This window comes from Centruroides sculpturatus, unplaced genomic scaffold (assembly GCF_000671375.1).
Source record: "Centruroides sculpturatus isolate CEXI.00-Female unplaced genomic scaffold, Cexi_2.0 scaffold1317, whole genome shotgun sequence".
Classification (NCBI taxonomy): domain Eukaryota; kingdom Metazoa; phylum Arthropoda; class Arachnida; order Scorpiones; family Buthidae; genus Centruroides; species Centruroides sculpturatus.
This window is the reverse complement of record NW_019385532.1, coordinates 124,467-149,395: the sequence shown is the minus strand read 5'-3', so window position 1 is coordinate 149,395 and position 24,929 is coordinate 124,467. Positions and strand designations below refer to the sequence as shown.

General features: G+C 29.8%; 1 protein-coding gene across 1 annotated transcript in view; it reads left to right on the top strand.

Moving 5' to 3' along the window:
- LOC111639884 (cubilin-like) overlaps positions 1-24,929 on the top strand; it is a 210,225-nt gene that overhangs the window by 74,632 nt on the left and 110,664 nt on the right. Inside the window, exons 26-31 of the mRNA XM_023385828.1 lie at positions 850-1,031; positions 5,414-5,573; positions 8,150-8,331; positions 13,834-13,999; positions 16,775-16,956; positions 18,202-18,367. Of these exons, the coding sequence (XP_023241596.1) occupies positions 850-1,031; positions 5,414-5,573; positions 8,150-8,331; positions 13,834-13,999; positions 16,775-16,956; positions 18,202-18,367 (1,038 nt within the window). The remainder of the gene's footprint in view (positions 1-849; positions 1,032-5,413; positions 5,574-8,149; positions 8,332-13,833; positions 14,000-16,774; positions 16,957-18,201; positions 18,368-24,929) is intronic.

Here is a 24,929-nt window from a genome sequence, read left to right as displayed (position 1 = left end):
ACCTTCAGTACATAAATATTGTGCAAGTTTGTCACGTAACACTTTTGCGTCACAACTATATGTGTTAGATTTTTGCCAACCACATTTATGTAAGTGTTTTTGCTCATCACGCCATTGTCCCAGATTGACTGAATGATCCGAATCTTCTGTGTCGACAAAACCTGTTGGACAGTATGTTGTGCTGCTTTCGGTTAAAAAAAAATTATGTAACACGAGGGAAGCAGCAACAATCAAAGTGATTAAAAAAAATTATTATAAATATCGTAAATAACAGTTTACAAATGCATATATACAGATATTTTTTGAAGGGGGACAATGGTCTTTACAATTTGAAATCGATCGAACACACTGTGCGCGAATGCTCGTGTAAACGCGCGCCATCTATCGTAGGATAAATGTACTTCGTGGGAGTGTATTAAAAAATTAAAAAACTTTCCAAACCTTCATGGCAATTGTACTATGCCACAAACCTTCGCTGGAGTATATTAAACAACTTTCCAAAGTTTCGTGGCAATTGGATAAACGGTGTGGTAATGCATAAAGGACACACAGACATACATTCATTTTTATTTAAAATTTAATTGAATTAACGGTACAGAAATTCAAATATTTTGTTTTCTATGAATGATTTTGCCTGAAGAGGAGACTTATATATTGATGAAAGTATTTGTAAAATAAATCTTTTTCCATAATGCCAATAGACACTTGTGTTGCTTACCTTGTTTTTATTCTGGTACTTATAAGTAATAGCTTATTTTTTTAATTTTCTCTTTTATTCTGAGTGTTGTAATGTATTATCTTTTTGAAAATCACAAAATTGATAGCTTATTACTATAAATTTTTAAAAAGGTTGTGGTGGAACTATTACAAGTCCTAGAGGAACTCTTGCATCACCTAATTATCCTCAACCTTATGGACGTGAGGCTGATTGTAAATGGATAATTAAAGTTGCTGAAGCATCAAAAATAGAAATAAGAATTATAGATCTGGATATTGAAGAACATCATCAATGTACAAATGATTTTCTGCAGGTAAAATAGATTTGATATTAGATTTTTATTGCTAGATGTGTGATATATGTTTTGTGTGTTTAAAGAAATTTTAATCATGCATTTATAATAAATTATGAACTTTGACTGCTTTGTTGGAGATTACAATTACATACACAATATCAACTAGCTATCATCATAGATCACACTTCCTAGTACTTTTAGATTACTGTATAATACTCATCAGAGGACTCATTAAGTTCTAAGAACAAAAATTTTTTAGGGCTTTGTGTTATCTGTTTTGAATGGCACTGTATATTCTAAAAACAGATGATTTGGTCCTACGGTTGATATTTACACTTTCTCCTGGAAAATGTCAGTCATCAAAATTTACTTTTTGCTACTCTCTCTCTCCAATATCTACCTTCATGCAGCCAATAACAAGTCAGCATCTCTGCTATTGATTACTTTTCTCTCCTGAAACTCTCTTCGTTGATCCATAAAGTTTCTGCATAATTCTGTATAACTAAAATGAAAATTTTAGTTATACAAAGAATTCTATTGCTATTGTAATTCATAATTCACTGTAGCATTTTCTGGATATGCTTATTGGCTCAAAGTTGTTGTACCCTTCCTATCTTAATATCTTTCTTAGGTTCTTATAACTTGGTTCTTACTGACCAGTGGCATTTTCATATACTTTCTTTCTGTTAGGGAAATCATATTAAATTCTGATTTTATTGCAACCCTCTCTTTTTATTTTATATTTTGTTATTTCTCAAAAGATTGATCATTCAGAATTCCTCTTAATTTTCTTTTCTCCAATCACTCTATCTAGCTTACAATAAAGGTTTCTATCCAAATTATCTATGTAATGTATAGCTATTATCCTACCATTTTCTCCTTTAGGAAGCTCTTTATGTTATCTTCCTTGTTCTTTCAGCATTCATATAATTAGTAATTTAGTCTTCATTATACTTTGACTGATGACAGTTGATTGATATTATGTATTTAATCTTTAATAAAGCAGTTTGACTTTCATAATTTGAACAAATTGGAATTTGGTCATGTAAGTGTTATTCAGAATAAATTAATAATTATTTTACATTTTGTTATTTTTACATTAGTTGGCTAGTAAATAATGATTTAATGATATTTTTAAAAATCTGTACTAAGAGATTTTTTTTCAAAATTATTGTATGACATTATTTTGTTAAAGAAGTATTGTTACTCAATGTATTATTTTAAGTTAATTTTTTTATTTTTATGAATAAGTTATGTTATATATTTATATGTTGTCTCTAGATTTACAATAATGAAAAAATTAATTTTATCTGTGTAACTTTACTGATTTTCAGTGTTGTTGATTTACAGTAGTCTTATGTGTATATGTTCTTTTTTATAATTTGTAGTCTTATTAAATGTACTTAATAAGACTAAGTACATTTTCATGCTTAAAGATTTTGTATAATTATTATTTTTTCCCATGGAATTATTTTACTATATAAAATGAAGTTTTTCACATAAACATAAGATGTAAAATTTACATATTTTCATTTTTACATTACATTTCTTCTATATCAAAAGTTTCTTATTTACATTTATTGAGGCAGAGTGTTAGCAAAGCTTCTTCTATGCTTGTGGCTTACAGAATTGTGTTTGTTCTCAAAATTCGATTAATAGATTTTGACTAAACTTTGCCATTTTCTATTAATTGCAATGAAGAATTCAAAAATGTAATAAAAAATGAGAGAACATCATTTCATTTTTAAGATGCAAGATCATTGCACAAGTGCATGCATAAAAAGCAACATTGTGCAGATTGCATGATATCCCTAGATCTCTAGTACATCTTCTACATAGCTTATGGAAGTGAGTTTATTCTCAAAATTTGATGACCAGTTTTGATAAAACATTGCCATTTTCCATTAATTGCAACAATAAATCCAAAAATGTAATAAAAAATGGAGGTCCATGACTTTATTTTTGAGATAAAGTGGGATCAAAGTGATAATGTCTCTTCTTCCTGACATGATTAAGTGTGCCTTATGGAATTTAGGGGCAAAAATAAAAAAACTACTGCATTGCTTGCACCTAATGGAAAATGGGGACGAAAAATGAACAAAACAAAAGAACAAAGTAATTCATGCCAATTTCTTTGTTCTTGGATTGGCTCTCTCTATTGGCAAGTGCAAAGATATTCTCTTCTGTGTCCAGCAAGTTTAAGAGCATCTCTTTCTTTTTAGCTCAGCCTCAATTCTATCAAAATGCGACAGTCATACAATATCCTAGTTATAATCTGTAACATCATATGAACTAATTTATGCTTACCATTACAAATGTCTTCAGTTTTGTTCACAGACATTCTTCAGGTGAAAGAAGAAGAAAGAATTATAATTCTATTGAGATTCTATATATTCTAAGTAATTCGAATATCCTGTTCTCTATATATTCAAATATCTTGTTCTATAGTATATAAAGTTTTAGCTTCTGTGATGCTTCTGTAATATTATATCTAAAATTTTGGTATTTTCATTTATTAAGATTTTTTTCATAATAATTCATAATAAATAATTTTTCAGTTGCTATAATTGCTATATTTATAGTTTTTACTTAAAAAATAATTGTTTTTAAAAATTATTCAAATGAGAAATAGCTTTTATGAAATTGTCTCAAAACTGGTATCATTTTGTAAACTATATAAATGAAACATTACTATAACCAGTAACATTTCAACCTACTTTGTCTTCTTCCCACATATATACAGAACACCTATATATATGTTTTGGCATTTTGGCAGCCCAACAGAGCAACATCCGTCAAAATTTTAATTTTAATGGGATTACAGTAGAGCATTGATTATCCGAATATCAATCAACTGAAACATTGGTTAACCGAAAGCATTCCAGTCGGCAAATTTAAATTTCCATTAGAGCTGTGGTGCTGCAATCTTTGGCTATGTCTTGGGCTACTCCAATATTATTTTTGTTGGTGTGCGTGTTTTAGCTGGCAGCACTGGCGCGACCATGAGAGGGTACTTAAGGACACCAGGATTTGAACGAATTTCAACATGGGATAGGTTAATATATTTTTCTATACATAACCGGTTATCCAAAAAATCGATTATCTGAACAACCCCAGTCCCCAATTTATTCAGATAAATGCTCTATTGTATTTCAACTAACAAAAATTTCATGACCTATTGGATTAAAGTATTGATAATATTCTTGCTATTGTTTTTACCAATGGATTTCAAATATTCTTTCATTCTCTTACTTAATGATCTAAATGTAGAACCAACATAATAAAACTGTACTTATTGTTTCATGATTTTTACCATGTGTACCATATTTTACATAGTACTTTTATTTTAACCTTATTTAATCTTAAAATCTGTATGACAGTAAATCTATTTCGATATGTCCTTTATGATAGGTTACAGGAATTGAAAAAGTGCTAGGAAGAGTGAAAATATAAAGTCTGAAAAAGCAATTTCAGAAAAAATTGATACTGGATTCAGTTTTTTTAACTTTCTCTATCCTGTGGGCACTAAGAGGTCTCTTTTAGCAGGCCTACAATGGAATGTCTGGGTGGTGAGGGATAGGGCACGATGTATATGAATAGACCACTACCTAAAAAATTCCTGGGGATTTTTTGACCTGTCTGGATTAAATTCTGGCTTCTAGACAGTACTTACTATTAGCGAGCGACTATTATTTCTATTTTTTGGGAATTTGGTGCAATTATTATTTGAGTGACTGTTAATGGAATAAATTCAGTAACTTTTTCACTTTATTATAATTTAATTAAGCAACAATGTAACATTCAACACACACTTTATTTCAATATGTGATATGAGTACCAATGCTGACTAAACTATATACTTACTATTAGATGGTGCTGTCTATAACAATTTCATTTTTTCAGCTGCATAGGTTATTAGAGGGCACTCTTTATTAAAATAAATATAGTATTTTAATTTTAATTTTCATTCTTGGAATTTTTCTAATATTTTTAATTTCTCTAATTGTGTTTTATCTAATACTTTTTTATTTTTATTGAATTTATAATATGTTCCTTTTTGTTTTTGTTGTTTTTTTATGATTAAATTATATTCTTTTTTAAATTTATTTGCTTCTTGACACTAAATTATATTTTGTATGATATTATATTAATTAATTATATTTTTCCAGTCTTTCAAATATTTAGAGTACTGTATATCTTATTTAGGATATCATATCATAGGAATGTTATATATAGTTAAGTTGAAGCTTTTGAAAGATTTCATAAATTTTAGAAAAAATATATTTAAAAATTGAACAAACAATATTTTTGTTTTGTATTGTATAAAAAACTACAATACATACAGCTTACTAATAACAATAAAAATAATAGTTTTTTTAGTAATTTTGGTCTACTTATAGATATTTGATGGAGATTCAGAAGGAGCAACTTCTTTGTATAAGATTTGCAATGGAGTTGATTATCCTCATATAATTCTTTCTTCAAAAAATAAATTATATATAAAATTTCGTACAGATGTATCAGAAAGTGGACGTGGTTTTAAGTTTGATTATAAAACAAGTAAGAAAAATTTTTAGCATTTATATTTAATCTTATATTTAATATAATAATGGTGACTGATTTTATTTAAATTTTTAAAAAATGTTAAAAATAAAATCATATAAATTTTTCAGGCATGAGAAAATAGACTTATATATAGAAAATAGTATCTGTCATAATTAAAATAAAGATATGACAGTAAAATTGTTGGAAAATAATTTAAAAGAATTATTAACTTTATATATATATATATATATACACTATATATACACAAAAAGATTTAAAATTTGAATAATAAAATAATATAAAATAAAATCAAATGTAATACTTTTTTAAAATGTATTTTACTAATAGCAATGGAAATAATATCTTTTGGGAATGTTGGTGTAATTATATGTATTTGGTGGAGACTCAGAAGGAGCAACTTCTTTGTATAAGTTTTGCAACAGAATTGATTATCCTTATACAATTGTTTCTGTAACAGAAATATAAAAAAATGTATAAAAAAATTTGTTATCAAGAAACTAAGTATTGTTAGAGTCATGCAAAATGGTGTAGACTGACAAAGGAAACATGTTTCAATAACTATGGGACAATATGATCAACAAAATAATTTATTTTGCCTAAAATGTACAGTTTTTTATTTTAGATTCCAACTCCACGGTATTATAAAATAAAATACAGTAATACAGCGCAAACAACATATACTGTTTGTGACAATATAAATAAAAATCGAAAACTATAACTAAAACTTGTGTACTAACTTAAAACTAGAGATAGAAAAAATAGTAGGGAATGGAGGAGATAGGAAATAGAACATAAAAAAGATTGGAATACTTGGGGTTTTCTTTCTTGCTGAACTCTACAATCTCTGGGTGGGATACCACGTTGAACTCTTTTGGAAGGTCTCTCATTGTCATGTTCATTGAAGTTGTTCTTGCACTTAATTGCCACACGATTATTGTAACCACGATAATACCCGATCCTTTCATCAAAGTCTCTTGCACTTTCCAGCTGTTGCCAAATGTGACCTGGAACACCACCACTCACGTCTGTCCACCTCGAAGTCTGGGCAAAGAACCAGCCTCTTTTTTCTCCTCTTTCACCAGCCTCAGAGCTTCATTCATCTCTGTGTTCTCTGTGGTTCCCAGAATTGGTAATCCCACCCCAAGGGAAAAGGGTTATAAAGGAAAGTTATAGAAGGAAAAGGAAACAAAGAACAAAGAAAACTAAAACTAACTTAAATCAATATTTACAATAAATATGGCATACAGCCACATGCATATACTGATAAAAAAAAAGATAAATGGCTATTTTTACTTTACTAAATTTGAACATTTTAAAAAGACATAAAATAAATTGAATAAGAACCTAAAAAATATTAAGAACATTGATTTATTTCTAATATTTTGAATCCAAAAATAATAAATACCAAAAAATAGACAGTTTTTTAATAAAGTATAGAACATGTAGTACATATTTTAAAAAATATAAGAATGTTAATGCTAGAATACAGGTGGCTGGATGGTTGAAGCAGTGTATTTCCACAAATGTGTGTGTTTTCAGTAACTAAATTTACCCGTCCTTAGGCTCCAAATTCAAAATGAAACTGAAAGTCTAGAACAGTGTTTTTCAACCTGTGGGTCGCAACCCCCAGGTGGGTTGCAAAGCCATACACGGGGGGTCGCGGGTAAAAGAAAAAGACAAGTGTTTGTAGGTCCTACACTACAATATAAAAAACTACAATTTCAGTGAGAAGGCTGTGCCTGTTTATTTTACAGTACAATTAGTTTTTTGATCGATAATTAAATCTCAACAGAAAGAAAATTAAATTCATACCGGTAGTTTTTAAAATCACTGACATAGTTTTAATATGGCCCTGGGGGGGGTCGGCAGAATTTTTTAACTTGTAAAGGGGTCGCTTATTCAAGAAGGTTGAAAAACACTGGTCTAGAACATCAGTTATCTATTCAAAATTAAATTATGGTAATAATTTTACTGAAACTTTGCTGAAAATGAGTAAGAATAGAAATATTTTCTGGACATTAAAGCTTGTTTCATAATTTTATTCCATCTAATTATTGAAATGTTTTAAAATTAATTGATAAAATTACTATTTAATTTATTTGTATGTTATGTTTTCTAAATACTTTCAACTTTGTTTCATCTAATAAATGTCATATATTTGTATAATAATGCTTTTTATTTTTATTTTGATAGATAACATCAATAATCTTTTTCAAAAATTAAAAAAAAAAAATATATTAAATTAAAGAAATCACATTATCAGCTCATACTAATGGTGGCTCTTGAAGCATGTCTAGTTGGTTATACCTAATATATAATCTAAAAGTTAAGTTAAAAAACGTAATTAGAAAAAGAGTAAATTAGATAGACGAGTATCAAAATTTAAATCCTAATAGTGTGATATAATGAACTTAAATCTTTAGCAGATTTAATAATTTAATACTTGTTATTCCAAAAGTCAGAATTTTTTAAAAATAAATATTTAAAAATTTTTTACAATTTTATTAATGAAATATTTTTATTATCAAAAAATGTAGACTACTGCTAAAACAATAGTTCTTTTTTTTTAGATTGCCACAATACATTAACAGGACATAGAGGAGTAATTGAAAGTCCTAATTTTCCAAGTCCTTATCCTCATAATTATAACTGTAGTTGGACAATTGAAGCCCCACTAGGAAATAATGTTTCTATTGCTTTTTCACATTTAATATTAGAATCACATACTGATTGTCATTTTGACTATGTAGAGGTAAGATTGATAACTCTCTATAATAATTTTTAGACTGTTTATTATAGCCTGTAATCAAAAATATTTATGTTAAATTTAATTTCAAATATAGTTTGAAAATATTAGCTTTCTCTAAATGTTTTGTCTAAATGTTTTAATGTGTAAGGAACATAATTTAAATATAAAGTGCAAAAAATAATTTGGAAGTATCAATATAATAATAAATTAAGAAAGAGTATTTAAAAGTATAATAATATATATAAAAAGTAAAGTTGTAAAGATGTAAGACATAAAATTTTAAAGTAAACTAGCCAATATAGTTGAGTAATAAAGCAAATAATACATCTTTAACAGTGTTTGACTGAGGATAGGCAAATAATTTTGAATTAGTTAATGGTTTGTCTTCAGACAAAGTAGAATGGAAGAGGAATGCAGGATAGGAAAGTTAAGATATTTGAGATATCGTAAACAATCAAGGGGAGGTAGAGTATAATGGTGAAAGATGTAAAAGATTAAGGAGAAACTACCAGATAAGGAAGACGATTCCCAAACTGTTACTCACTGTTAAATATATGCTTTGTTTGCTTTATTAAATTTATATGTGTTCCTTACAAATTCAAAATCAATGTCATTTTCTGTTTAACACGTGTTTATGTCACAAAGACTTACAAGATTTTTCAAAACAGTTTTATCTTATCTATTATTCATGTTACATATTTTGGCAATTTACATAATCTTTTTCAGACTATAACAAATAAATATGCAAATACAATAATTACAATAAACCTTAATAAATATACATATTGTTAATAAATTTTATAAGAAAATTACTGCGTATTGCTAACATGCTATAATTTCTATAATACTGTGAAAGTTCACACGAAATTAAAATTACCACAAAGGCAGACAGGATATGGTAAAAATAATAAATGATATGTTTTTACAAATAAACAATTTCGTGTATATATACAGATTTTTCATTTGGGAATTTCAACTTCACGATACATTACAATCATATGCGAATTTACTGCTAGGACAATAGTTCGTTAGATCAAAATGTGCGGTACTGATCCCGATCGGTATAATATGAAGCCTGACCTTAAAACTAATCTTATACACTAACTTAACAATAATGGAAGAAAAGGATAGAAACAAGAGGACGAAGGAAGAATATATATAATAGAAACAGAAATACCCGGGATTTTGTTAGCGTATTTGCACTGTGTGTGCTATTGGGTGGGATACTACATGATAATATCCAAAAATTTGACTCGTTTTCTTCTTATTCTATACTTAAGTTTGTTTTTTTTTCACTTTTGTCAATTCTCCCTTAAAACAGGAACCTTTCTCTTAATGTACTTCCGAGATCTCCGGTCGTTACTAATGTGACCCAGAGCGTTCTCTCTTCTCATCTGTACACTTTGCAGTTCCGCAAGAGAAGGCTTTGTCCCTTGTTTGTTTGTCCTCAGGGTCCTGCTCACTTCTTTGTTCCTCCATTTCTCAGAACTGGTCATCCCACCCAAGGGACAGGGATTAAGATAAGAAAGTTCTAGAAGGAAATAGAACAATAGGACAAAGGGTAGAAAGAAAAGACTAAACTAAATTTAAATTAATATGTACAAAAATATAGCGTACAGTTACAATACCACATTATACTAAAATTCTAAAACCATTTTTGAACCAAAATCTCCTATTTTTTGAAACTATCTATACTATGCAGTCTAATAAAAACATTCCAAATAGGGATATCCCAATACTGTCAATACTGATACCATATCGCTACATTTCTTCGATACTGATTCGATTCTTCAATATTGTACTTAATACATTTGGTCCAATACTGACACCGGTATTGATACTTTTTCTCATGTATCAGATCTGGTATTGCTACATTTTTCACAAGCAACTAAAGTCTGTCTGAAACTGGATTTTGCAGCTGAATCAGAAACTGAAATAGAATTATACACTATTTTCGGTTAAGTTAGACTTATATAAAACATATTAATGACCAAAAATTAATAAATGAATTAGGTCAAATTTTATTTCCAGAATGTACATATGCTAATTCTGTTACTTATTTCTTTATTTGTACACCAATTGATTTTGGTACATATATTCTTATATATTCTATTCCAAATTTCAATTGTCTAGAACTTCAGCAATCCAAGTAACTATGCTAGCATTTGACACATTGTTTATTATTCTTTCTCTAATATAAATTCATTTTGAATCACACTGTCTTAGTGATTCCACCTCAGTATTACATCTAAAAATAATAGAATACTTTTAAAAAATAAAGATAAATACAATTCTGGTTCTTCTAAAGTAAAAATGTGATTGCTCACAATTATTCATGTAACAAATGCATTCTCAAGTGATGTTTTAAAGAGTTTACATTCACCTATTAGTGGGATACGTCTAATGACTACAGTATATTTTAACTATATATTGGTGGGATACTTCTGATATTTATTGTATTTGTATAGTCATATATACAACTAACACATCTATCAAGTGGTATTCAAAGGCTTTGACAATTAACCTCTGGTGAAATACTTCTGATGACTATAGGACTTATAATCAGACATATATTTAACATATCCACAAGAATTTTCAACAGTATTAATATTTAACTGCTGGTAATGGCTATATTACAATATATATGCTATTATAATAAATATGCTTAATAAAAATCATTAAGTAATAATTAATACACTTTGTTCTGATTAGTATTTATAAATAAATATTTCATTAAATATTATGCAGTACTTTTGTTTGTTAATCAACTTGGACCACCAGTGATGTTTAAAATGAGCTACAATTTGTATATACTTGTTTGAACTGACATTTGTAAAATTTGAATACAATAAAGAACTTTCAATGTAAAGACATTGTTTTACCTCTTCTTCAACAATTTCTTATCCACCCCTATCTCAATAGTACCCACAGAACCCATTAACAGGAATGTACATCTGGGACTTCTTTTGTGTACTGTACATAAGATATCATATGAGTGTAAACTGAAGTACTGACTGACGTGCTGACTCCTGAAGCAGGTAGCTGGAATTCAATTCCCCAGGTAAGCAATAAAGTATTAATTTCTGCTCTGGGTCAACTTAGCCTTCATTCTAATGAGAACAGTACTTTCTCAGCAGTAAAAACAACTGGAAGGCAATGCAACAGACTGAACAGCAACAGCTGGCAAGATTTTATGTTTTTATACCCTCAGCCAATACTGTCTGGTATTGATACTTTAAGATTGATACTGATCTGATACTGGTATTGACACTTTAAAACTACTCATGATGCTGGTATTGATACTTTTGTGGTATCAGGACATCCGTAATCCCGAAACCTGATATTTTAGTAATATGCCAAACAACTGCCAGATTAAAGTGGCAAGAGTAGCCTGATTTAATCCAGAAGTCATTTGGCATATTTCTATGCAGTCTTTTCTGTGTAAAACGTTTTGGTCCAATACAACAGCTTAAGGTGATTATACATTTATTTGGGAGTGTTTTTATTTATGTATTTAATATATTTATCTAAAACCTATTAACATTTACACAATTAATAGATACAATACATATGATACAAATCTGTTATTAAGGTAATTTATATACATGTATTCAAGATATTTTTGTTTAAATACTTTTTTCCCCTCTTTCACAATAATTTTTACTGATTTTTCAAATTTGTTAAGGAAGATTTGTTCATATTTAGGAATAAGTTGGTGTTCTTATTTAATTTGATTTTAAGTTAAGAAAATTTATTTTAAAATAAAATTTAAAATATTATGAATTCAATTTTTCATTAAAATTTTTGAAAAAGTTAATTAAAAAATTTTGCTTGTGAATTTTGTAAATAGGTAAAGTTTCTTTTAACATTAATTTTAATTCTATGAAAGAAATTGTGAAATAAAGATTATTTTACAAAGTAACAAACTAATTGTTATATTTTTTTGAGTGCACAGATTTATTTATGGTTTAACAGATAAGATTGTTATAAACAATATGTAAATGGAAAATATATAAAATTATAAGTGTTTTTCAATGATCTTTGTATAAAAAGACTAGACAATAGACTAACAATGTTAATATTCAACTACATTAAAATTCAATTTATGAAGGTGAATCAGAAAATAAAGGCAATTTCCTTATAACAACTGTATTTCCACTGATGGAGAACAAATGCACATGTCACTTTTCTACATAGTCCCCCTGCACAGCAATGCACTTCTGGTATCAATCAATGAGCTTCTTAATTTCTTCTAAAAAGAAGCTTTTTAGTTACTCATTAAGCCACATCTGCACTGCTTGCTGAACCTCACAGTCTGAGCTGAACCTGCAATCACATAATGTCTCCTTCAAGAGGTTGAAGACATGGTAATCACATGGTACTAGATTGGGACTATAAGGAGGACGCAGAAGCAATTCAAATTCAAACTGTTGTGCAGTCTGTACCATTTGTGTTGCTGTATGTGGTTGTCATTGTTGTGGAGCAGTAGCACTTCTTTGGACCAGCAGTCTGTGTCATTTTTGATGAATTGGTCTTGCAGCAAAGCACAAGACCAATACATTGCACTGTTTACAGTTTCATCATATACCTGGAATGCCATCAGAATATTAGAGAGCATTAGCTTTAGTTTTTTGCAGGATGGTTGTTTGAATTTCTTGCAAACAGGGTAGGACAGATGTTTCTACTCCATGTTTTGCCTCTTGCTCGCCAGTTTTTATTGGTGTACCCATATCTCATCACCTGTCATTTGTTCCAAGGTACTGGGATCTTCATAGCATTGGAGAAACCAAGTTGCAAAATCTACATGCTGCTGCCTATGCTGAGTTGTAAGATGTTTGGGCCCTGCTGTACACAAACTTTATGGTATACCAAGTCATCTTGCACTATGGCTTGTACAGATTCATAATATGTCCATGATTTTTGTTATTTTTGCTAACATTGGTTGTCAGTCTTCTATGATCAAGGAATTTGCCTTCTGTAAGTGTTGCTTCATGTGTGATATTGATGGGTGATCATGTTGGCTTTCATCCATCACACTTATTCTTCTCTTTTTAAAGTGTGCCTTATCCACTCATAGATGCATGTTGTGTGCGCAATACTGTGCCAACATCCAGTGATGGATTTCTTCAGGTTTAACTCCCTCTGCTCACAGAATGGCATGTTGTTCCTCAATGGTGCAATCACTTAGTGGAACATCCATACTTCCAACATCGTTGCTTGCTGCAATTTGACTAAATGATGGAATGCTGGGTGGGACTAGCTACCCTTCAGCCCATGTGCAGACATGGTGTTGCATGTCAGTGTCAATTTCTTATATTTACTGAGTACTTTCAAAATTGACTTTACTTTTTGATTCACCCTTGTATTTACTCCTTTTATTTTTAATGTATTAAGGATATTTAAAATAAAAAGTTTACTATAAATAATTTCAGTCAGTATTTTTAAATTAATTAATCATTTAAAATTAATCATTTTAAAAACTTTTTTCAATTATTTTTTGTTTAGATTTTAGAAAAATTGCGTGATGATACTGAGGTACAAATTCAGAAATACTGTGGATTATTTACGACTTTACCTTCATTAACATCATCATCACATATAGCTATTGTACGATTTAAAAGTGATCATAGTATTTCTTATGATGGATTTCGACTAGAGTGGAAAGTTGAAGGTAATATAAAATATACAGTAAATCTTCAATTAAACAGAATTCAGATCTAACAGACAAAAAATTTGTCTTGTAGGAAAAATTAAAAACCCTTTTTTGTTTGCAAATAGTGCATGCTAAAAAGATTTGAAGGAGTCAATGAGTATAAATTACTCAATAAACATTATCATATTATTTTATTTATATTTATACATCATAATATGTTGTAACTTATCTTGCACATTTTAAGTTCATTATAAATACATCTTTTTAAAAACATATTGAATTAAACAGACTTTTGGTAATAATATATATTCTTTTCCCCAATTAGTTTCTTAAATTGAGTGTTTACTGTATTAGTATTTGTAATTTTTTATTTAATATTTAAAACAAATTATAATATGTATTCAAATAAATATATCTTTCTTTTTAAATCTAATTCTATAATTGAAGTGTACATATTTTTAAAATTCTGATGATGCTTTTCTTGCAATTAAACCATAAGAAGAAAGTTTCCTTTGTATAATTTATTGCTTAATGGAAAAGTAATTGTATATCCTTTTGTATTGTGTTCTTTGTAATTATAAAGATTGGAAGCATGATTAAATCAGTAGTGGAAAATTACTAGTATAGTATGTGGAGAAAAAAATTGCAACAAATTCAATGCATCTTTACATGTTTATTTATAAATTAAATCACAAAATTCATTCAAAACCATAAACTACAAGTTTGACAATTGTGATTAGTTATATACAGTAGAGCGTCGTTTATCTGAATCAATTGGGGACTGGGGTTGTTCGGAAAATCGATATTTTGGATAACCGATTATGTACGAAAAATATATTAATCTATCCTATGTTGAAATTTTTCTCCGTTGCGTGTTGCTTTGCATTGAATTTTTGTCGATGTTAAGCCTAATGTAAACTTTTTATAATAATAATCGTGACTATTGTATCGTTAAAAATTATTTCTTTATTTTGTACAAACAAAATAAATATATTGAAAAATATAAAAACAATAAAAACTTATACTTTAGAAGTTAATTTAGTATCAAAAATGTAAAATATTTGAGTAGCCCAAGACGTAGCCAAAGATTGCAGCACCACAGCACTGGCAAAAATTTAAAATTGCCGACTGGAATTCTTTCGGATAAACGACGCTCTACTGTATATATATACATACATACGTACTTATAGGCATATATATATATACATACTTTGCTTTACCTTGGCATGGATAGTATATTATGTATATATATAATATACCATCCATGCCAAGGTAAAGCAATGGCAGGCTACATAATGGATGATTACAGACCAAGGACTATAAAGTTGTCCCCAGTTGGTGCTGTAAGTGACTGTGGATGTTATATCTAAAATTAAATATGTCTGGAAAGGGAGGATTGGATGGAGGTCTGGGTAGCATAATTGGCAATGCATTTGCATAGTAAGTGGGAGTTGTGGATTCATGTCCCACACCAGGCTGATTCTTTTCTTTCAGAATATTTTAAATTATTTAATAAATATTAATTTAAATAAAATTATTAAATTTAATAAGAGATGACACTTAACACCTACCTCTAGTAATAAATTACTTAAAATTTAATTATTAATAGTAGTGAAAAATAGCTCAATACATTACAGTAATTGTTTGGCTTGTAGACCTTAGTGGGCACTGAAATACACCAGGTGTTAAAGTGGGGTAAGAGAAAGCAAATGAGGACCTCACATACAACACACCTCAAAAAAAAAAAAAAAACACTCGATTTTATGTCAGATTATGCTAGCGTACATGTGGACGTGGCCACGTTGACCATGAGATGATAACCAATTATACAAAGGTAATTAATATCCGATTATTACAAACGACTGGCCTGTTATTCACAAGTACAGATAATAAGAAAATTACAATCTATTACAAGGAGGAATCCAAATCGGTGGTCTGCCTGAGCAATATTTCTGCATAAGGCCATATCCTTGATGATCGATAACAATAGAGAGGTGATGACCACATGGAAAAAATGTTATTAACTTTGAATTAATGTATCACCAGTTACTAATAAGCGAAGTTCCTTTGTCTAAACTTCGAATTTACGTTCCTCGTATCTTAAATGCTCTGATGGAATTCGATTTCTTTCTTCTTCCAATACAATTAATCCCGACAGTCTATTGTTAGCAGATGGTGACCCTTATCTCCCTTCTTGTCCCTTGTCTTCTTTTGTTTTCTCTCGTGAAGGACAGTCCACAAAGGTCCCAAGGAAAATAAGGTGAATACCTGTTGTGGGGTCACTCCTTTTATATCCTCCTATGTTCGATTCTCCTGCCTCCCCTATCACGTGGCCACCTCAACAGCCAATCAGTAGTCCACTGACTACCGCCAAAAGGTGGCAAGTGACTGGAAGGAAAAATGACAACGACGCGTTACAAAAATAGTAAAACTCGACACAAATAAATAATAAAATACAGCAATAATAAAGAAAAAAAATAAGTTACAATATAAAACAAGTGCCTAACACTACAGGTTCTGATTAATAACATCGGGTTTTGAGATGTTTGTGTATGTCTGACTGTTTCTATAACAATTACAAATTTTTCTCCTTTAAACAAAAGGAATGAAAATTACTAACCGTATAAATCTTGGCTAGTCTCTTCAAGAGGAATTAATAGTTGAATTGATAAAATAAACAGATTCATAAAAGAAAGCAGTAGTTTTATATTTGATTTTAATATTTGTTGTAATTTAGTTATTATAATAGCATATACTGTAAACAAATTTTTATAAAACAAATATGAATTTTAGGTTGTGGTGGTGAACTTACCAGGTGGTCAGATACTATTACAACTCCAAATTATCCTGCTTATTATCCTTTAAATATTTCATGCATATGGTATATATCTGTACCTATAGATAAAAGAATTTCAATCCAAATACAACACCTTGAGTTAGAAGGAGCACATGATTGCCTTTATGATTACCTAAAGGTAAAAAAATTTACTGTTTACCTTAATTAATAGAAATAATAATACTAATTATTTAAAAATTAATTGTTACAATGTGTAATTAAAAAAGCTATTAAATAGTTTTTAATGTACAGTCATACCCCGACTTACGTGAACCTGGAGTTACGCGATTTTCAAATCTCGTCGATTCGTCTTTTGTTTGAGCGCCATGCAACTCTTGATTACTCACTCCCTCCACACTATTGTTCAGCTTACATGTTCGGATGTGTCGCGTGGAATCCACACATAGCTACAATTTATTTTGTGTTATTTATTTCTGTGTTTGTTATATCTACGGAGACTCGAGAGACTCTACTATGTCATCCAAACGAAGTAGAACTAATTCTTCTGCATCAAACAAGAAAAGAAAAACTTTATCTTTGGAATGTAAAGTTAACATTGGGTATGTTCGTAAAGTCGAACGAGTTAAGCGAGAATGAAGTCATTGTTATTCCTATTTCGTTAGACTTTTTGAACGATTCATTACTAACGCGTTTAACTTGTTTGACTTTACAAACGTACCCATTATTAAAGACTTCGATACAAAAATGAAAATTTGTGAATTGACAAAGAAGTTTGATCTATCGGAATTGTCGGTCAGAACAATTATAAAAGGCAAAAAAAATTCTTGAAGCTTTGAAAAGTGCTCAATCTTTAAATTCAAGCATCATTTGTAAATATCACAGTATTATCACTGAGATGGAAACAATGTTAAAATTATGGCGTAATAATCAAGTAAATGTGAAAAATTGAAAAATAATATAGGCCTAATTTGTTATACATATGCATTATTTAAGATTTTATTAAACATTTTTTTCTAAATTATTGTTTTCTTTAGTCACTGGCCCCAATTAAAAATTATTTGTATGTATTTATATGCAAAATTATACCCCGACTTACGCGAATTCGACTTATGTGGTTACCGCTCGGTCCCACCTATCGCGTAAGTTCGGGGTATTACTGTATTCATCAGGAAAGCTTTTAGATTATATAATCCAAATTATTTTCAAAACAAAATATGATTTTTAAGTTTTTGTTCTGATAAAAGCATTTTATGGTGAATTGTGATTTCTTTAAAATCATACAATAGTATTTGGGACCTTAATTTAAAATAATTTATATAGTTCCACATTTAATTTACTAATAAACAAGTTTAATAAATTTTTAAATGTTATAATAATAAAAAAAATCTTAAAATATTTAATTTTGAAAATTTTTGAATTTTAGATATATGGTGGTAGTGATTTATCTGCACCACTCTTGTTACAACTATGTGATACTCAAAATAATAAAACCATTCATTCTCAAGGCAATCATATGACTTTACACTTTTCTAGTGATTATACTATTAATGGCAAAGGATTTATTGCCCATTATCAAGCAATTGATGGTGGTATGTATACGTATAAAACTTTACTCATTAGAATAAGTTCAATTTTTAAATTAATTTTAAATTTAATTATAAATTTTTAATAAGTGGAATATAATAGAAGTTTAGTGTTAAATGTAGAATTATAGTGTTATAATTAAAGGTTAAAAATATATTTAATAATAATAATATATGTTATGCTAATTCCTATAATTTTACATTATATTTTATTTTATATTCAACAAAATTAGAGTAATTATATAATTTGTAAAAACAATGCATAAAATAGTTGTCATAAAAATACATTATAATAAAAAATAAATAATATAAAACATTGAAATTTTTAAAAATCTTTGTCATAAGTTGATTTTCATATAGGCTTGACTATTTATCCAAAATAAAGTGTTTTATTATTATTATGGGTTTAGTGGGTTATATACTCAATTGACACCAGCTGCTGTGTATTATGCTGGACCAGAGTCAAGGCATAGCAACTATAACAAGACAAAAATTAAATAAATGTGTCATTGTATATGTCTGTATTCAGGAATTTCCTAACAATATGACATATATTCAATATAGTGGCCTTCTGTAGTGTGATGTATGTGTTTCTATACAATTGTAATGTTCCTAGGCTTTTGTGTAGTGTGTGGGATATGACACCTGTATAGGAGAGAACAACAGGTACAATAAGCAATCTATCCATCCTTCACAGATGTCTTATTTCCTGGGCAAGTTCTATGTACTTGCTGATTTTTTTATGTGCATGTGTTTTGTATATTGTGAGTGTTTGGAATGGATATGTTTATAATGTATGTGATTTGATTGTGTTTGTCAATGAGTGTGATGTCTGGTCTGTTGTAGTAAATTGTTTTATCTGTGATTATGGCTCTGTCATAGTACATTTTGTGCATGTTGTTTTCCAATACTGTCTAGGGAATGTATTTGTAGTACAGTTCATGGATATCTAATAATATGTGTTTGTTTGCAAGCTCTTCGTGTATTATATTTGCTACTTGATTATGTCTATGTAAATAATCTGTCTGTGTCAAGAGCATGCAACTAGAAGTGATGTGTTGTAAAGTTTCTGGCATGACGTGACATTTTCTACATGTGTCATTTGTAAGTGTTGTATCTTTGAGTATGTGTTTTCTGTAGTTTTTAGTATTTATGACCTGATCCTGTATGGCAATCATGGATCCTTCCATTTCCCCAAAGAGTCATCCCTGAGCTAGCCAGCTGTTTGATGCAGTTTTGTCAAAAAAAAATTCTGGACCAGGTTGTAGGGATGCCTGCCATGAAGTGCCTTTCGAGTTCACGATTGCTTAATAGTGTCTATATTTTTCATATGTTGTGCTGTTGAAGAATTAAGGGAGTTAGTAAATTCCAGAAGGGAGAAATAATGCAAAAATAATAAAAACACACAAAACAGACAATGGTGTACAGCCACAATGTTGATATCTAAAATATATAGGGCATACAAGGAAGGTATTACAATTAATTGTAAAGACAACAATACGTTGGCACAAGCATTAAAAACTTTACAAGAGGTCTGCCAATAATCTGCTGACAAAGACAACGTAGCCATAAATTCTATCCAATCAAGAGAAGATAATTGTAAAATTTAAAAAGCTTCTATTTTAGCAGTATCTTCTATTTTTGAATGTAACTTGACAATTATAATTTAAGATTATCAAAAATATTTGTTTGTCTCATTTAACTTAAATTTCATTTTAAAAAAACTTCTGGATTTTTAGTCTCATAATATAATAATTTGTGCTTATCCAGTTACATTGGAGTTAGTAGACTATATGGCTTTGCCATCCAAATAATACAAAACGTTTGTTACTTGAATCCACCAAACATTGGAAAAGCTTGATTTTCTAATGCATTTGTAAGTATGCCAATAAGAGGGGAAAAATTTTTACTCCCTCATTAGGGATGGCCTAGGGCCCTTGCATATGTGGGTGGTGATTTCAGGAGAAAACAAGTGCTAACACAGAACCATTTATTTAGTTGAAGGTTATGCTTACATAAATACTATAAATCCTAATACTATCTATTCTGTTGTTAGGATACTATAAATCCTAATAACAGAATAGAGTCTTGATGTTCCTGTTGGTGTGGATTCAGTTTGGTTGATGTTTTGGTTGGGCAGTCCTGGGACAGCAGTGAGTGGGTTGGAGGTCTGAGTTGATTGAGCTCAGGATTTAGAGAAGTCGATGGCACAGGATGTAGACACAGAAGGAAGCAACGGCCTCAGGGAATGTTTGCACAGAAGTTTTTGTCCTTTCACATGGTGGTTTTTATATTTCCTTTCTCCTATTATCTTCTTTTCATTAGTCAGGCTTTCCCTTCCTTGCTTCCCTATTAGTGTCTTACCTATATCCAGGTGGAATTCAAGACCAGCTCGCATCGCAAGAAAGATCTGTCCAGGATGGTTTATCCAACACCATCCTTTCGACTCTGATCAAAAGTTATCAATAACTAAAACACCTGCATTCATACTTTATCTTGTTATTTCCTTTTGTTGCATTTTAAAATTATAAACAACTCTCCATTTTTCTGTTTCTTTTGTTCACAGTTCTATCTCCTTTTCTTTATTGTATATGAGTGATGATATCAAAGTCCAGTCTCACTGGCTCGACACTTTGGTTATTTGTTTTCTTGTTGCATTAATAATTTATTAGAATTTATTTTAAATCCTTTTAAGTTTGAACTATTTTCGGGACCTCACAATTATCAAGTCTTGGGGTTTTATCTGTCTCCATCTTTAGGATTAAACTCACTATGGACTGTGCTGTGTTACTCCCACTGTCTGAAAAATTTTTGAAAACAAGAAAATATGCTTTAGTAGGCAGAATATTGAAAATGTGCTTTTGTATTTGAAATATGCATTTATAAATCTTGAATTTTAGGTTTGTAGGCTTTCTGAATACAGTTGTCCCTTGATAATCTGACAGGTATGGGACCAAAGGTGTGTCAGATTACCAAAAGTGTCCGGATTACCGAAAATAATTACATATTTCACATTGTTTTGCTAGCAGTAACTTACAATATTCTCTACTCCAACTGTTCGAACAGAACTGCTCACATAAAACACACGAAATGTGTGTCATCGAGTAAGAATTGGATGGGGAGATTCACATCGCGACATGCTTCTGTGCAAGCAGACACGTAACGGGGACGGGTACCTTGACGGGAGGTGCGTCGGACTACTGAGCATGTCGGATTAAAAAACGTCGGACTATAGAGGGACAACTGTATTCATTTTTCTATTTACTTTCAAGAATATTAACAAAAACTCAAATGTTTATTTGCAAAAAAATTTAAGCTCTGTTAATAATATAATCTAATACAGTATTGGCATTAGTAATAATAACTCTAAAGAGTTAAAATTTTATATAATTTTTTTTTTAGATTTTAAGATATGGAATAGTGAAATGATTTCAATTAGACATCTTAATTATATACTGTAGTTAGGTAAAAATTAGTTTGTAATTGGTGTAACATTAAAATAATGTAATTATTTGATAAATATATTCATTTTATGCATTGGTGTATGCTTTATATATATAGAATTTTTAATATATTCTATTTATTATACAAATAATATTTTATACAGAGTGACCAGCCACACCTAGGACCCTTTTAAAATGAAGAGAAGGGAGTTTCATCAAAAATTCAAAAAATTTTGATAAATAAATTAGGTATGCTCTATCAAACTGTGATAATTTCAACTTCCAGTATTTTCTGGTAATGGACTATCTAGGCCAAAAAATTAATTTTATTAAACTGACATGATATTTTTAAATTTAGAATAGGATTAAAATAAAAAAATAATACAAGTTTGTCTATAATATTTTTTCTGAAACACCTCCATCGACCATAAAATGATCTGGAAATTGTGATGCATGGAGAAAAATGACACTGTTAAAATATCTTATGTTACAAAATATTTTAATTAAAATTCCATTGATATAGGCAAAGTATAATAATCATATGTAATTGATGCTGAACTAACAAAAATTATTACTACTCCTACACAGTTATTCAAACCTCATTAATTTGAAGTTTAAAGAGGAAAAAAATTTCAACTTTGAGTTAGAGTTTCAAATTAACAAGTTTAATACCCAATTTTTTAAAAATTTTTCTGTGACTGTAAATTTCTCATTAATCCAATCGGCAATGTACTACACTGGGTTAAAGTAAATAAAAAACCAACGTACCAGGAACCTGTTTCCGGTGTGCTTCTTGGTAAAACAGAGCGTTACAAACGTTTTCGAACTTGTAAGTTCTTCTTCAGGTAACAGACGTCTAAGCGAATGCCATTCAAATTCAATTCAAAAAAGGACACCATTAAGAACTCTATCGCATGTATCGATGGCGTCATTGACACATGCGCCCCTTTGCTGGTTGTAAATTATTGTAAGTTCTTGTCTACGAGCACCTGCCATGCCGTTGACAGGTGATTTCGTCTTTGTTGTTAATACAATTGTCGTCTTTTAGTGTAGCCATACATATGTACAGGGCCTCTAGCCATCTAAGGTGGTGTGCGTATTTTGTGGTGCGGATTACCTTGGCCTGGGTGAATAACGGCTCTATTTCCGTATCTGAGGCATAGACAGCCAGAGCGGTGGTTTGCCTTGCATGTAGAATATCTGCCATGTGTTCTTTTATTCTCACCTCTAATGAGCGCTTAGTGGATCCTACTTAGATCAGGCTTCTGTTCCATCTATGGTCTATAATTGGGATGGTATATACCCCTGGGAGTCACTCTTTGTTGGTGGTATCTTTCCCGTTCTGTAAAATATCAAAAATTGTCGCGCATCTTCTATACGCAATGCGAACATTCTTTTTCTTCGCTATTGTGTTGTAAAGTGATTTCAGGTACGGATTGTATGTAACCGGGATGATACTAGATGGAACTTTGTTGGGTGCTTGGTTAAGGGCTACTTCTTGTCCGCGCCATTTGCGGATCAATTTACGTACAATCTTGGGATAACCATGTTTGTTGGCTATTTGTTCAATATGCCTTAGTTAGGCATATAGGGATATCCGATCAGACGAGTGTGAGTATGCCCTATTAATTAAACTAAGAAGCACACCGGAAACAGGTTCCTGGTACGTTGGTTTTTTATTTAATTTCTCATTATTAAGCCATTTCTCAAGAATCCATTCACAGAATGATTACAAAGTTGTATACAGTTTGTGATATTTTTGAGTGCATCTCAAGGCACCTTTTTATGCCCCAATCATAATGTCAATAACATACTATATCAGTAAAAAGATGTTGATGCACAACTGTAATGACATGGTGTTGTATTAAGAATGGAACCATAATGCTTGTTTATATTAATTATTTATATTCACATGGAATATAACAGAAAAGGGACCTATCAAAGGGTGGAATGTACTGTACACAGGAAAATGGGTTTGAGTAAAAATACCAACAATTTTGACTTAAGGAGACTGTATTATATGTAAAAGTCTATATACCATGCTAGGGACCTGTAAACAGCTTCAAGTTAATGTAGTTAAACTTAGCAAGGTTTTACTGTAATTTGTTTGTGTAAACTCTTTTGGTGTATTATATTTACATTTTAAGTGTTCAAATTGAGCACTGTTTTTACAAATGCAAGCATCTACTCTGTTTGAAAAAATTTGTTGCTCAAAGAATTTCATAGGGCATGGCTACATAGATCACTATGACATCTTTGATAGGTGTGCAACTAAAAATGAAAACTTATTTGAAATGAAAATGTAAACACAAAGTGTAATGCTTATGTTTGTTGACACTGAATATCAATTCATTAAATAAACAAAAATCCAGCACACACAAACTAAATAAATTCAAAAACAAAAATTACTTTCAGCAATCACATTCAGGTTTACATCAAATTAACAATATAGAACAACATATAGAATAAAATTTACAAATGTAAATTATGTAAAATATTGATCCAATTGATCATTGCCACATATATGGTAGAGTTTATTCACAAATCCAATAAAATTTTTCTTATATAACTTCAAACAATGATTTCCATTCTGATGATAATGTGTTGGCTTTTTTGTAGTTGACAGTCCCTTCTGATTTGTTGACTTTATGTCTCTTCATTCTCATTACTCATATAGGCTGCTACAACTGTTGTAGTAAACCCTTTTCTAACTTCTCATGTTTTTTCTTTTATATTAATATGACACTGAATATTTAACCAGCTGATAAATATTACAATGAAACAACTTGTAATAAGGTTTTGCCAAGAAGAGTTTATTCTCACTTTCAAAATCATTTTATGATCAATGAAGATGTTTTCAAAAAAAAATGTTTAAGACAAAATTGTTTTATTTTTTGAATTTAAACCAATTCTAAATTTAAAAATATGTTTGATTTAATAAAATTGACTTTCAACCTGAATAGCTCATTACCAGCCAATCTCAGAAGTTGCAAATATCACCATTCAATAGAGCATATTTCATTTACTCATAGAAATTTTTAGGACTTTTGATGAAATTTGCTTCCCTTCATTTTAAAAGGTGATGTACAGTACAAGTGGTCTGGGCCACCCTGTACAGAAGTAAC